Raw genomic sequence first — 17004 nt, 5'->3', positions numbered from 1 at the left:
GATAATCTAGACCTCCAAATCTGTACCTTTTTTTCTTGTTCTTTTTCTTGCACTTCCAAGTTTTAACACCTGAGGTCTGGAAATTACATCCACAAATTAGTTGGACACTAGCTTGCTATATTCACAGACATGATTCCTGTTAGGTCCAGCCGCATCACTTATTAGGGCTTAAGGATCTCAGAAAGGCCGTGTTTTGGCAGTTTGATTGCCAGCCTGAAGCACCAAACACTCACAAGGCAATACTTCAAAACTAAGAAGATATAACCTTTAAAAAGATGCAAAAGGAGGCCTGTATCTTTAAAGATCGCTCACGAGCTTCTAGTCATCTAAACATAGCTCTAATTGATAGGTACACGAAACATTCAGGATATGGTCGGACTACAGGTTATGATGGTCAAAATCTCAGACTTCAGGGAAACACAATGAAGCAAAAATACTCTGTAACTTGCTAACATGAAAAACAGCAAAGCAAAAAACAGTCATCCATTCAGGGCAAAAGTTTTAAAACTTAGTACAAAAATGCCAATAACACTCATAACGAATTCCACAACTCAGTTAAGCGTCATACTTATTTATTTACAGAACTAAATGAAACGATCAACAGCTCACACCACAATCAAAAAGGAAGCTCAGGAAGCTTCTGCAACTGGAAAATGCAACTTTGTGACAGATTTCTTGAGAAAACTACTCCCACAGAATGGATCCGGAGTGCTGCCAATATCATAATCAACAGTGCTAGCCTGCAGCCCACTAGAATGAGCAGTTATGTTATCCCCCAAAGAATGGAAGCTAGAACAAGTCGTTATGTGGTTATCCTCTAGATGATGATAACTCCTCTTGGCACTCCCACCATGCTTGCGACCTTGTTTCTTGTCTTTACTCTTGCTACCTCGTGAAGATTTGCCATTGCTTTTTTGCTTATTCTTCCCATGCTTCTTGTTGTCACTCCTGTGGCGTTGCCCCCTGTTTGGCACATGCGAAACTGCTGTTGGAATAGGGTCATACACATCGGGAGCCCATGTCACAGACAGCTTCCTGGGTGATTTGCCTTGTTTTTCCCGGCTACCTTTAATGGCAGATACAAGCTTCAAAGCTGTCTGTGAGAGAATAAAACAAAAAAGAGAAAAAAACAAGACAGTTAACCAACAGAAAATTGGCAATAACTTAATTGCTCAACCCTGAAAATCTCCCAACACAGAGTCACCCCTGTGTATGAGATAGTATTTGTTTGCTCCAACGCTGTTCCAAAAACATTGTTGCTTCAGGCAGCTACAGACTCCAGAGCCATGTGTAAATAAGAGAGGGAGAGTGATAATATCACAGAGCACGCGCGCAGCATATGTTGGAAAAAACAAATAGAGGAAATGATGACTTATCATATTGAATAGACAATAGCCCTAAGAGCAGAGAACTGGTAAAATCCAAAAGCAACCTACCAGCACAAGGAAGAAAAAGGTAGCCAGACAAGCAATATACATAAAGGGTACAACTGAAGGAAACAAAAAGCTTCACATGCGTACGGTTCAAATATCCTCCTACAAATAATTCTGACACAATAGATGTCCCATCCCCAAAAATGTGAGAGCAGATCCAAGTGAACATTGAGATGAACACAGCCAAACACATACCCCTAAAGAAACAAAACACGCACATAAACCATTAACACTTCCCACTAGTAATTTTCATGATGATTACCGAAGTCAGAATGCATCCTGCTCTATTAAGGAATACTAACGTAAGCAGACAACAAATGAATTGTCTTATATAACAATTAACAAAGGACAGCTTTGAGTGGACTATAAACTTTATTAAAAACAGGAAGTATACTTTCTGGTTATTTTTGAGGTGTAACAAATCCTTTATCATTATAATGTAAATGCATGAAACTTGACCTTAAACGTCTCAAGACACAGAACTCACAGGCAAAGATATGGAACGTGCATAAGGCAAGTCAGTTGAATTAGCATCAACTTCCTGCTCCTTCTGCCCATAAACCAACTCAGAAGGGGGAGTGATCATACTAGAGCACGGAAATGTTGCAGACTTGATCAAGCATTTTTCCGAGTCTGTAATGCCAGTGCCATTTGCATCAATATCTTCACTTCCATCTTCCTCCAATGTGTTGGAATTGTCCTTATCAATCAAGTCTTCACCATCCTCAATATTCAGAGATTCAGAGAAATGGTGCCCAAGATCATTAACAAAAGGACATCCTGGATTGCCAGAAGCACAACCAAGAGTCTCCTTTGATGACTCACAAAAACCGCTTACACTTCCAACGTCCGACTTGTAATTAGCAGAACAAATGTCCATCAATTAAAAGAGAGCAGCAAAGATCTGCACAAACGTGAAACCAAATTCTCAGCACAAAACAAGAATCATAATGTGTTAGAGCAAAACAACAACAGCAACAACCACCCCCGAGTCCCAAACACATTAGGGTCGACTAGAGGAATGCTCACTGACCAAGTTACTTCATTTAAAGTTTAAACTTATCTCAGGCCAATCTAATTTGCTGCACTTTGGGGATGACTAATTGCACATAACTTAACTGGTCATCTTAAAGTTATCAAGAAATATTTTTAACCCTTCAAGATTTGAACCATGTTGAGAAAAAGCGAATCTAAAGTTAAAGGAACAGAATGTGCATTAGATCCAATAATATTAATCATTAGGGATGGTGTATACCAAACAAATACTTCCAAAACTCAGCAGCCATACAACTAGAATAAAATGTTGCTAATCATCATGCTAGCCGGCTACATATCTATCAGGCAAAAATTGCACCTTGGCTGTAAGCAATCTGCCTTAAAAGGAAAATTATGGTTATCTAAATCTAGAGTTCCTGATCATCCTAACAAATTCATTAATACAAAAATTATCCACAAGGGCAACAGGAGTTACAAGGAAGGATCAATATTAACTTTATGCATTGTGTAAACATAGATCTACAACAAAAAAACATCACTCTAGACATATATTATTCAATTTTTTATAAGGGTGGTGTTTGGACTAGCTTGCACATCCCTCGACTATTCCACCGGGTACCTGCTACCTCCCCCAAGCACGGGTACCACATAACTCTGCCCACCAAAGCACATGTTGGGAGGAAATCACTTGTATTTTTGCCGGAATTTGAACTTGAGAGCTCATGGTTCTCCTTCCATTCCATTGACCACTACGACACACCTTTAGGTGTGATAGATATTACGTAATTTAAATAACCAATTAACCATAAAGCACCAAACAAATGAACGGAGGATATAATTACAAAAATAAAACAATCAAATCACAAATCTAGGCGATCATTACCTTTGAGTATGTCGATCGTAAACAACCCTTCAGAAACCTCCAGAAAAAGACTCAACGCTTTTGGCAACAAATACTCGTAAATAGATCTGAAATAGCTGAAAATCCCTCGAAACAAACAGAAAACCGGCAATCCGACAGCTGAAACAGCTTCAAATTAGAAGGAAAAAAAAAAGAGGCGAAGACGAATTAAACGTTAACTAAAAATATTACTACGCCGACGTTTCAGACGATGAGAACACAAAACACCATAAAAAGAAGCAGCATGAGGTAAACTCAACAACACATCCAACACACCACTAGGCGTCACCGAATGCATCGTATATCGATGCGATGCCCTTCGATTTCCCCCAAAACAACCAAATCCCTAATTCCAATAACTCGGCGATCCAATCCAATCCAATCCAACTCACTTAACACAAAAACACAAAATAATGAATGAAGATGATTGAATTCCTCGGATTTCAAAGAAGCATAACTAGAAATCAAGTAAATCGGATCATTCTTATAGCCCTAAATTACCATCGGATTCAACGCTAGACCGAACAATTTTTTCTATATTTTTTTTTTAAAGATAATTTGAGAGAGAGAATTTTTGTATTTATAGGTGTATTATGGTGTGCTGCATACGTTTGAAAATAAAGTAGAATATTACTGGGTCAATGAATGTGACGGGTCGGTTTATTACATTGCTAATCTTATTCATACACGTGTCCGTACGGTGAGATTTCGTTTTCCCTGATTTTAGATATTTCTGGAACATGGGCTGGACTTTCAAAGTTCAACTTATTGGGCTTCATCTATACGTGTGGAGCTGTGAGAAATTCAAAAATAATCAGATTTATCAGTAATCATTCAAAAATAGCGACAGTTTCAAAAGTCATCAAAATTTAACCACTTTTATGTAAAGATGAATATGAACGAAAATACTATTCAAAATTCGGAAAATACTCCAGTACATTGTACTGGAGTTACAACAAAGTATACTGGAACTACAGCATATTATACTGGAGTTTGGAGTTCCAGTATACTTTGCTGGAACTCCAGTATATTATACTGGAGCCAACAAAGTATACCGGTCCAGTATAATATGCTGGAAGTTCATGCACATATGGACCAAACTCCAGTATATTATGCTGGACCGATCTCTATGCAGCAAAATAGTGGTTATTTTTCAATGACTTGGCAAACGCTGGCTATTTTTGAATGACCAGTCCGAAAACTAGTTAGACCTTGCTATTTCGCGTGGAGATGTCCATGGTTGTCGCCTTTTAAGCTCGGAAAATTTACCCGGTATAATAATTGTCCCAAAAATAATACTCCCTCCGTTTACTTTTACTTGGCATGTTTTAACTTTTTATGTCCCTTAAGAAATAATAAATGAAGTGCATAATTTACCATTATACTCATATTAATTTATGCATATTTTATTAGATTTGAGAAAATGATTTGAAATGATTAATAAATATTGTGGGTATAACAGGAAAAAATCTCTTGATATGCGTAAAATGACAAGTAAAAATGAAAATCTATTTTTAGTATACGTGCCAAGTAAAAGTGAACGGAGGGAGTATTTGTTAAATAATATTTTGATATATTAATTTATAAGATATATATATATATATATATATATTATATAATCAGTATATATCTTTTGTATAATTAGCGACTGTAATTATATTATATCGCAAAATTATCCATTCATGTTTCCAACATTTATAACTTCATTAAGATTTATTACTTTTTAGGGAACTAAATTTAAGAATGAAACAATTGTAATAAAATTTATACTCTTTTCGTATAGGAATTTACACCATATCAATAAATATATACTATGTGTTTACACATATAATTGTTTTTCTCTTAATCATGATTAATTATTACATATTTTACGTCACTAGATTACTTAACCAAAGTTAATATAGATTAGTATAAAAATTAAGTGCGGATAAGTTTTTACCTCCCTCAACTTGAACATAAGTGGTTAAAGTTTGATTGACTTACTGAATAATGGTAAATTTAAAAAAAGATAAAAATTAATGGGCACTTGAATTTTTTCTTATTTTACACCAAATCGATTTGATGAAAGCAATGCTTAATTTGAGTAATTTGTTTGCTTTTCCTTATTTGTTATTCCGTCCGCCCATGCAATGGGTTTCTTTAGTTTAACAGAATTCCAAAATTCAGGTAAAAAAAAAGTCTTAGAAGTTAGAAAAACTTATTTCTAGAATTAAGGAGACCAAAGGGTTTACTTGACCGAAAAAAAGTCTAGCAATTAGATCTAAGCCACCGCTGTATGAATACGACCCAATTCAAAGGTTAATGTTCGACCTTTTCAATTTTGATCCATTTATGTACAGTTTGACCCATCAATAAGATAGTAGACCCAATTCAAACTAAAGATATGAAATGTTCCTAGTTTTCAACGTATATTGAGGAAAAAATGTAAACCTCCATTTAATTAGTACTGCAGTATGTACAATTATTGTTCAGATCTCAAATGACTTGCTCGAAAGGTTATCATGTACAATTTGATCAAAATCAATGTGAAATAAACATACTTCTTGAAGCTCTGATATTACTTCTTTCTTGCATACGAAGAACAAAATTAATACAAACCTTATAAAAGATGGGGGAAAAAAGACTAGAGAATTTTGAGTTATAAAGTAGTGATTTTTTATGAGTATATATACTTTTTGAATTTTTTATAGAGTAAAAGGTTGATATTGATGATCAAAGGCAATGGATTTGATTTTAGGAAAGTAGTAAAGCCCAAGTAAATTCAACAAATTTTAATTGAAATCCCTGCCTTTGTAGGAAAACAAACTTAGGAAACTTTCTTCCAACTGTAATATTTGGAAACTTAGGGAGTTCAATAGTAAAACAATGTACTATCTTTTCTCTCACCAATAAAACAATGTACTCTATTTATTCATTTATATGAGCAATCTTTTAAAAAGACAAAATGGTTTAAATTTAATTTTTAGTTTCTTCTACTCCCCAGAAATTATTGCCAGAAGTTTTAAAAAAGAACATGGATAATAATAGGAATCATTTGACACCGATTACATAAAATGAGGAGATTCCATATCACCATTTTGTAGTAGTAAAAAAGCATGTTAAAAGTTTTTCAACTATTATTTTATTCATGACATTATAGTTGGATTTTTTTTTCCATATACTTTAATGTTCTTATTTAATTCTATGGACATATATAAAATTTATTTTTGTCAATTCCTTCTTACTTGTCATTGTAAAATTAAATTCATGAAATATAAAAATTGTGAATGTACGTGCAAACCATGTAAAATGAAATTTTTAGGACATGCAATTAGAAGTATTTTCAATAAATCATTATAAACTTCGTTGTTAATGTTAAATACATATCCTTTTTATTACTGAAACTTCTCATCAAGAAAATATTTTGTTAAAGACACTCAAAAGACTAGCTAAGATAACAATTCAAGCATATTTTGTTTGACAGAAAAACAAAAAGATTTTATATCATCTACTTCTAACATGATGACCATAAATTAGAGGTTGAATTTAATGTACCTTATAAAACCAATGGATAAATCATTCCACTCTTAACCAAGTCATAGAAATGGAAAATCCATTGGTAAGAAACACTCCCCTTTTACTAGGTTGGTCATATGCATTTTAAATTTAAATTAATCAGATTAGTAAATACCGGATGTTATATCAGTAATAAAGACATCTTTCTTCACAATAGTGGCCAATAATTTAAGATTCCAAATTAACAATGCCATGAAGCTCATAGGACCAGCTTGTGTAAGCATTTCTTGCTTTATACAGTGCCACAAACATTTGCCAATTTAATTCAAATTAAAAGCTCAGAAGACAAGCATAGGTTTTCTCATATATAACCACCACTAAAGAGCTTGAGAAACCAGAACCAATTTCATTTGTTTTACATCATAACAGAAATCAAACATTCCTAGTTTTCAACAAACATTGCCTACATGCAAACCATAGATACCAAAACTACATACAAGTACAGATTATTTCACGACCACCATTAAAGCTCCTAATTGCACAGCTACAATACAATGTCCTTACAACATGGATTCAAGTAGAACATCGTGCCATCACACGAGCCTGCATCGTCACAAATTAGGCCTTCTTGGGTGACTTGGTTGCCTTCGTTGGCGATTTAGTAGGTTCTTTTCCGACTTTGTCAGATTTCTTAGGCAGAAGAACTGGATTGATGTTGGGAAGAACACCTCCATGAGCAATGGTTACACCAGCTAGGAGTTTTCCGAGCTCTTCATCGTTCCTTACAGCTAACAAAACATGCCTCGGTATTATCCTGGTCTTCTTGTTGTCTCTCGCTGCATTTCCAGCCAATTCTAAAACCTAAACACCATTCAAACCATAAAATAAAAACAAACAAGAAACCTACCATAATCAACACCAAATCCGAGGAAAAAAACAAAAACCACTATGATAAACAAGAAAAACTAATAGACCTACCACCTTGTATCTTGAACCTTTCCCCTTCTCTTCTGACACTAAATAATTTATCTTAAGGCAATTCTAATTTAAAAAACACCCTTATCGCAAATTAGGAATTATCAAAAAGTAAAGTTCTCCAAAATCTCGCACTCGTCCTCAAACTAACCCCAAATCTCTGACCAAAACAAATATCTGAACTGAAATATAATACATATGTTACAACAACCAATCAATTCAGCTACTTTCACAAATGCAAATACTTCATTAACTTCACCACTACAAACCTAATCCATTTTTTTACGACTGAGAAATCCATCATAAAAAATGGATTAATGTGTAAAAACTTTGACGCAAAACATAAATTTATGTGCAACAAATAGTATATATGACCCAGAGTGTAAAAATACAATGGGTTCAATACTAAAGAACTTAAAAATTGAACCAATGTAATTTAAATCTTGGATCGACCTCTACACACGCCTAATCCATCTAGCAGGGAATCAAAATCACAAACCCCAACAAAAGCCCATCAAAAGACTCTCGATAGAAAAGTAAACAGCTCTAAATTAAACAAAATAACCAAGACCCATTTGCAATTTAACAGTAAATACAAAACCCCAAATGGTGAAAATTCAAGCTTTTTTAAGATTTACCTCGGCAGCAAGGTACTCAAGAACAGCAGATAGATAAACAGGAGCACCACTTCCAACACGCTGAGCATATCGACCTTTTTTCAAGTAACGCCCAATTCTACCAACTGGAAACTGCAAACCGGCCTTAACGGAACGGGAAACGGCTTTCTTCTTTGGACCACCCCCCTTTCTTCCTCCAGCACCCTTCTTCTCCATTTCTAACCTTTAAAAAACTCGAATTAATTAGGGAGAATTGTTGTGTGTTGTGACTTTGGAAGAACTGATTTGAGATTGTATTGAGTGTTACTGTGAGCTGACGTTTTAAATGGAAGAAATGGTTATTGAATGAAGGGGAGAGTTTATTTTGGGCCGTTGGTTTTGGGGTTAATCTACGGCTGTGATATGAGAGGATTTGACGATTCGTGTGCTTCTGAATTGACCAATGAGAAGAAAGCACGATGAGTTGCTGAGTGAGGTTGACAGACTGGATAAGCCTCAAAAGCATTTGGACAAAGAAAAAAAAATCTGAAATAAGCTAGGAGTGGTTTTTTGTCAAAATAAAATAATAATAATAATAATAATATAATAATTGTTATAAAATAAAGACGGTCAAGTAAAGAAATCAAAGACAAGTAGAGAGCAATTTATTATTCAACTTCAAATTCATATACATAATGAACTAAAATCTCCTCTATTTATAGAAGAAAGTAAGATGTTGTGTAAGCTGCTACTGCAAGCTGCTTGTAAGCTGCTATTGCAAGTTGTTGTGTAAGTTGCTTGTAAGTTGTTCGTAAGCTGCTACTGCAAGCTGCTGTGTAAGCTTCTTGTAAGTTGATTGGAAGCTACTACTGTACCAAATATAAATAATCTTCTACCGAGGGTAATATTTATCCATAACGGATTACCGGAATGATAAGCTTCTTCAGGAAGCTTATTTACAACGGAGTACTAAATGAACATTCATAATATAATATATATTCATAACACTCCCCCTTGGATGTTCAATTAAAGATAATGTGCATCATTAAAATCTTACTAGGAAAAACCCCGTGGAAAAAAAATCTAGTGAAGGAAAAAGAGTACACATATTTAGTAATACGCATTGCTAGGTGCTTCATTAAAAACCTTATAAGGAAAACCCCGTGGGAAAAAACCTTAGCAAGGAAAAAAGAGTGCAATGCGTATTTTACTCCCCTTAATGAAAACCTTGTTTCAAATATTCGAGTCTCCGCATTCCAATCTTGTATACTATCTTCTCAAAAGTTGAATTTGTAGAGAATATTATCCACCACTATTTCAGATCAATTTAAATTAATCTCATCAAATCAAGAAGCTGCTACAAGTCATTTCATTGAGTTGCTTGCAACCTGCCTGCATCAGCTGTTTGTAGAAAATTTCAATGGAGTACTAAATGGATAATCTTCTTTAGGAAGATTATCTACAGCGGAGTAATAAATAGACATCCACAAAAATATTTTCAAAACACTCCTCCTTGGATGTTCATTATTATGTGTCTCGTTAAAACCTTACTAGGAGAAACCCCATGGGAAAAAATCCTAGACAAGGAAAAAGAGCACACTAATAATATACATTGCAAGCTGCCTCATTAAAAACCTTACTAGGAAAAAAATCCGAGCAAGGGAAAAAGAGTACAGTGCAGAGACTTGGGTATATCTGGACCAAGGAGTTCATCATTTTCTTCTGGAGCTAAGAACGGATCCTAAATCCGTATAGGAGAAGAACTATATCTTGCTAGTAAATTAACAGAAAATGTTATGTCAGGCTTTGTATCATTAGCAAGATACATTAATGCACCAATTGCACTAGGATAGGGTACTTCAGGACCAATGAGTTCCTCATCCTCTTTTGGAGGTCGGAACAAATCCTTATTGTGACGACCTGACCAGTCGTTTCATGAGTTACCGCTCTGTTTCCCCCATTTCTGCTTTTTTATGCTTCGTTATTCGTATTTTGTGGTATCGGGTTGGTCGGATCGAATCCAAAATGATTTTGGTAAGGTTTGAGATACTTAGTCTCTTTTAAGAAAGTTTGAGTTGGAAAAGTCAACCGAATAGTCGTGACACTTATCCACTTCAAGTGATCGAACAACCATTTTTGTACTCAATGGGTGTGCTTTGTCCATGTAAAAGCGTTTTAAAACCCTTTTTGCATAGGCAGATTGATGAATAAAGATCATGTCCACTAAATGTACAATTTGCAGACCAAGACAAAGTTTTATCTCATCAAGATCTTTCGTCTCAAATTCCTTCTTAAGATATTCAATTGCCTTTTGGAGCTCTTTTGGAGTTCCAATAAGAGTTATGTCATCAACATAAACAACAAGTATATCAAATTCTGAATACATGGACAAATAACATCATATATGTAACTTTCTTTCAACAAATATTCACTGAGGCGATAATACCACATACGCCCAGATTGCTTTAAACCGTACAAAGATATTTGTAATCTGATTGAGTACATTTCCTGAGATTTTGAATATGCTTCAGGCATTTTAAATCATTCAGGGATCTTTATAGAGATTTGGTCAAATGAGTCATATAGGTTATGAATCGCATTTAAATGGCATAACATCTTCAGGTGTCTGGACTACTGGTCCGATCCTTACAATATTTTATAGTATTGTGCACTATATTGTATTAAATATATCGTCGACGATCATTTTGTATCGGTTCGCAAGCGACATAACTTGTTGAGATCTCATCACTTTCTTTATTTTCAGGTACTTGAACTTCTTCTGGACTTTCATGAAATGTTATGTCGTGAGCTCTTCTCGAGCTCATTTCCTCCTCATTATGATCATTTTGATCATTAGCTCCTTATCATTTTTCAAGGATCGTTACCTTTGGAACCGATTGGTCTACCACGCTTCATGTGAACAGTAAACTCTATCCTTCAGGGACTTTAAATTTTAATAGGAGCATTTGCCGCTGAAATATGATATTTGATTTTGGATCAGCAAATGCTTCTGGCATTTGACTTGAATTATCTTCTAAGTGAGGATCATATTAATGATAATTTGATTCATATATCATATTTTTTAGCTGTTTATTTCATCCCCCAAATGTTAGAAAACTAACATATATTCTCAATATTTTTTTGGAAACATATCTTTGAGCATTGTGGTAGAGAAATTAACCATATACCACATATCAAAAGATAGTAAAAATATTTGGTTTCTAATCCTAAACTAATTATGAGGGGAGGACTTATCATATATTGTTGGTCTGATGCATACAAGTGTTGTTATATGCAATTTAGAAAATCTTAGACCAACACATGAAGCTTTGTTCTCATAAGCAATGGTTTAGCCATTAACAGGAGGTATTCAATGCTAAACCAGCTTGGATATAAACCAACATTATCAAGATGAACTGTCTTGATTTCATAATCTGAAAGTTTTGCTCTTAGTTGAGAAAAGCAATTTCAAATATCAAACTGCAGGTTGACAATGAACACGCATGTAACCATCTTATATATGCATCTATGAGTGGTTCACATGATAGGTGAATGAGGCCATATTCACCTTTATATATTCTAGAATTCAGGGGTTAGTCCCAACTTTAGCCGGTATAACCAATTTATTATGAGAACAAACAGCACAAGAGAATTATTGAAGAATCTTCTGGTTCTTCGGTATATGTTTATCAGAATTCTCAAATAGCTCATTTAAAAAATGGCAAATGAAAATTTCAAGTTTATCATGGCATGTGCTATCTCTTAGTAAACTTCTAGTTTACTATGGCATAAACTTTTGTACAATAGTAAACTTCTGGTTTACTATGATACATGATGAAGTACAAATTGAAGATATAAGACGGGTAACTTCTCATATACATATTATTTTACCCCCCCCCCCCCCATGATTGTGGAAACATGAAGATTTTTAATCTTCCAATCATTTGTAGTCTCAATATGATAGTCATTTGTATTAGTAAACTTCAAGTTTACTACAACATATGTCTTGACCATAATCATATAATATGAATGACATATTTGTACATAAACTCTTCGAGAGCCTTCATTTATTATCCACAATTTAATATTTATCAGACACTACTGGTGTCATGTGTCTTCTAGACAAACAGTTAGCTCTTCAGGAGTTGTTGATATATTTGTACTATCAAATATTACTCAGACACTTATGGTATCATGAGAGAAAATCATAATAAAATGAACATTATAAAGACAATTCTAAGTTTATAAATGTAAGAAATTAAGAATTTCAGTATTTTTACCACCAACTTTGTGACAAATGTCTCATTCAGGGAGAAACGCCATTAACATCTGAATATTTTATATCAAAGCGGCAACCACATAATCATACATCCTTCAGGGAAAGATACACGAGTTGTTATTTCTTTCGGGAATCGATAACTAACCATAACATATTAATGTGATTGTAGTACAAAGCATTATACAAGAATGCTTTTGCCTTAGAATGATATTTAATAAAATTATTCAAGATATTTTACGTACAACGGGTACGTGCGATAATGATCTTTATGTCAAAAAACAAGATTTATATCCTTTGTTATTATACCTCTTCAGGAGGTGAGTTGTGGTATTTCTTTATTCACTCCAGGGAATAAAAATGTGCTTCAAAAATAACTTTGAATAGCTTATTATTTTATTTAAGCACAGAAAGACAGAGTTTCATAATATTTTCCTTCTTCAGGAGAAAATTTCAGTCGTGTTACTTCTTCAGGAGTAAATTTAAAATACGAAAAAATGAGTATATATTCTCTCAATCATATTACCTCTTCTGGAGGTAAATTGTAATATATTTACATCAAAAACGTGTTCATATTTACGAGCTTTATTAATATTGTCACATTCACTTCGGGGAATGGATTAATATTTATCAAAAGTTCTCATTCTTCAGGGAACGGAACATAATTATCTGAACGTGTATTAATCACACCAAATCGTGTGATGCTTCAACCTCTTTTAAGATAATGCTACTTCAGGAGCAAATCGAGGCATGCAAGTAATATAGAGAAATTTTCTCTAGCTCATCTTCAATTGTAACCATAGAAAGCCTAAATTATCACTTCTGGTGGTCATAGGCATATACCACTTCTGGTGGTTAACAAAATTTCACAATGAGATATACGAAACATAACTAATTCAGGTGGTTGTATATATCTTACAAACTCTGCTGGAGTTTAAGTGAATCTAACAATGTTATCCAGTTTGCAACCCTTTATTAAGATAACTAAAATGACAATAAGCACAAAATAACTATTATATACATATATGTATCGCATTCATTTGCCACATAAAAACTGGTGTGTCTCGCGACCATATAACAACTTAAGTAAAATCAATTGTTTTTTTCAATTTCACGAGACCACATCCAAGTAAAACGACATCTGCAGCATTAGTTGGCTAGAAAGACATTAATTAACATACATGATAAACATATATTTATTCAAGCTCGAAAGACATAAAGAACATAATTTAATAGTAGTACTTATCTTAAGAATACCAGTAGGATTGCATCTCAGGTGTTGAGAGAAATGGAATTTATAACAAAGACTAACCAATTACATCAGGAGAGAAGAAGTACTCCACTTCAAGGATATAATTTGCTTTATGATGCTCAGAATGAACAAGATCTAACCATGAATGTAAGAGCGTCGCCTTACATCGGAGATAAACACTGAAATAGAAATTAAATTTGAAGTAAATGCTCAAAATGGCAGAGTCTCGTGCTGATAACGTGTTATAAAATAAAGATTGTCAAGTAAAGAAATCAAAGACAAGTAGAGAGAGAGAGAGAGAGATTTATTATTCAACTTCAAATTCATGTACATAATGAACTAAAATCTCCTCTATTTATAGAAGAAAGGAAGCAGTTGTGTAGGCTGCTACTACAAGCTGCTTGTAAACTACTACTGCAAGCTGTTGTGTAAGCTGCTTGTAAGCTACTACTGCAAGCTGCTACTGCAAGCTGCTGTGTAAGCTTCTTGTAAGTTGCTTGTAAGCTGCTACTGTACCAAATATAGATAATCTTTTGCTGGGGGTAATATTTATCCATAACGGATTACCGAAATGATAAGCTTATTCAGGAAGCTTATTTACAACGGAGTACTAAATAAAAATCCATAATATAATTTATACTTATAACAATAATTTGAATTTTATAAAAGTTTGGCCAAATAAACTAGGAGTATAAATGTTATCTAAAAACTGAAAATTTGGGATTAAAGGCTAAACGACCTTGATAGTTACTCCCTCCTAGGCTTTTTTTCGTGGTCCATAATTTTGATTTTGTCAAATATAAGACCGAATTAATTATTTTTTTTAAATTGCTCCTGGAGTAAAGAATCTAGGAGTATTTATTGTATTTCTAATGAACAAATTAAGGTTAATATGGTCAATTTTATTATTAATTAATATTAAAATGTGGATCCTTAATAGGTATGAAAACTAAGGGTGTTAATCGGGCCGAGCTGACCCGTTTTCAGCCCGCTACTGTTCATATTAGGACAGGTTGGGACGGGTTGTTAAGGGGGGCGGGTTGTGTACGTTCACGTTTAGATTAACGGTGCCCCAAACCCGTTGAACCCGAAATCGCTTAACGGGTTGAACATGGGCTGCAGCCCGGTTACCGTTTGAATTTTTTTTTTTAATTAAATTGGATCGTTCCCAACGGTCAAATTCAGAAATGACTGTTGGGGAACGGCCAGAAATTGCAGAAATGGCCAATTTCGCCCCCCCCTCCCCCATTAATAATATAGCCCTCCCACCCCAAAATCTATAAATAGCCCCCCTTCTTCTTCATTTTTTCTCACAAATTCACTCTCTTACTACTCTAATTCTCTCTCAAGTATCAAACTCTCAATTCTCTCTTGATATTATAGTTCTTAAATTCTCAAATCTCAAATTCTCAATTATTTATTATTTCAAGTTTCATCAATTATTTAGTTTAGCCATTACAAAATTATTATTATCAAATATCAATTATTCAAGTGAAGTGTGGTATCAATTATCAAGTATTCAAGTATTATCAACTATCAAGTTTTGATCTATCAATTGAAGTTTGAATTTTGATATCAAAAATTCAAAATTAGTGCGGCATAAGGAATCCCAGCACACTCGTTCCATCTCTTTCTCTTATTTGGTGTACACTTATTTTATTAATTAGTTTCTTAATTTAATTTCTTATTTGAATTTCCTAATTTAATTTCTTACTTTAATTACTTACTTTAATTTATATAATGAATTTACTTAGAGCGGCCAAAAAAATGTGCTAGAGGTGGTAGTAAGAAAACTTCAAAAAGAACAAGAGGTGGTGTTGGTTCTTCTAGTAGCTTTACACATATTTCTGAAAGTTCACCTGAGAATTTAAATGTAGATTATGATCGAATGCAAGAAAATTTTGGTATAGATGATGATTTAGATGCTTTGTTAGATGATATTTAATCACCCGATAATCTTGAAACACCACCACCTATACCTGGTAATGCTAGTCAAACTCAAAATATTAGGGATGCAACAAGTAGGCCTCCTCTCCCTATTAAGAAGAATCGACGATTAAGAAGTAAGTGTTGGATGTTTTTTGAAAGACTAGAAGTTCAAAAAAATTATGTAAAATGTAAAATTTGTAGTGAACATTATAAATATGAGTCCGGTAAAGGAGGGGGAATGGGTAAACTTCATAGGCATATGGAGGAGAAACACGCTCTTGATTGGGGAGTAGATGAGGAATCTGGGCAACAAAAACTTAACCCGAGTACTGGGGGTTATTGGGGAAATACGATATTAAGAAAGATCGGGAAGAATTAGCTAAAATGATTATTTTAGGTTGTTTATCTTTTAGTTTTGCTTCTTCACCGTATCTTGTTACTTATATTCAAAGAATTTATAACCCTATGTTTAAATGTATTCCTAGAAGTACTTGTAGAGCTGATATCTTTAGGCTTTTTGGACAATATCAGACATATATACGTTATTTGTTCGCAAGTCTTCCTTGTAAAGTTTCTCTTACTTCTGATATTGGTCGTGCTGTGAATGAAAATGATTATTTAACTGTTACATGTCATTGGATAGATGATAATTTTTGTATGCAAAAACGTATTATTGCTTTTAAATATGATGAAGATCAAAGTCATACTGGTGCATTTATAAGTAATACTATACATGAAGTTGCTATATTTTATAATCTTGCAAAAAAAGTTTTGTGTATGTCATTTGATAATGCTTCTAACAATACTGCTGCTATTACAATATTAAAATTGCATCTACACCCACCAATTCCTGAAATATTTCATGTTAGATGTGTATGTCATATTTATAAATTGATTGTGAAGAGTGGCCTTGAATTATTTAGAGATGAAATTACTTTAGTTAGGAGAGCTGTTGGTGTAATTCAAGAAAATAATAGAAGTGCTAGATTAAATGCATTTAAGGAAAAATGTGTACACTATGGACTAAAACCAAGACTCACGCCTGAAGAAATAGTTACTAGGTGGAATTATACTTATTTGTTCTTAAGATGTTGTTATAAATATAGAATGTCTATAACTGAAGTTGTTAATTCTCATTGTACCGATCCTAA

General features: G+C 33.8%; 2 protein-coding genes across 2 annotated transcripts; both read right to left on the bottom strand.

The window, feature by feature from the left end:
• Positions 1–466: 466 nt before the first annotated feature.
• On the bottom strand, positions 467–3965 carry LOC107799699 (uncharacterized). The gene is made up of 3 exons (XM_016622840.2): positions 3313–3965; positions 1921–2337; positions 467–1097 (listed from the first exon to the last, which is right to left on the bottom strand). Exons 2-3 carry the CDS (start codon positions 2311–2313, stop codon positions 630–632), a joined length of 861 nt encoding a protein of 286 aa, XP_016478326.2. The 5' UTR covers positions 2314–2337; positions 3313–3965; the 3' UTR covers positions 467–629.
• Positions 3966–7166: 3201 nt separating this feature from the next.
• On the bottom strand, positions 7167–8741 carry LOC107799700 (histone H2A). The gene is made up of 2 exons (XM_016622841.2): positions 8439–8741; positions 7167–7686 (listed from the first exon to the last, which is right to left on the bottom strand). The coding sequence occupies exons 1-2, from the start codon at positions 8631–8633 to the stop codon at positions 7444–7446; spliced, it is 438 nt and encodes a 145-aa protein (XP_016478327.1). The 5' UTR covers positions 8634–8741; the 3' UTR covers positions 7167–7443.
• Between the last annotated feature and the right edge of the window lie 8263 nt (positions 8742–17004).

This window comes from Nicotiana tabacum, chromosome 10, assembly GCF_000715075.1.
Source record: "Nicotiana tabacum cultivar K326 chromosome 10, ASM71507v2, whole genome shotgun sequence".
In the NCBI taxonomy this organism is placed as follows: domain Eukaryota; kingdom Viridiplantae; phylum Streptophyta; class Magnoliopsida; order Solanales; family Solanaceae; genus Nicotiana; species Nicotiana tabacum.
Note: the sequence above shows the minus strand (reverse complement) of the source record. Positions and strands in the feature narration are given on the sequence as shown.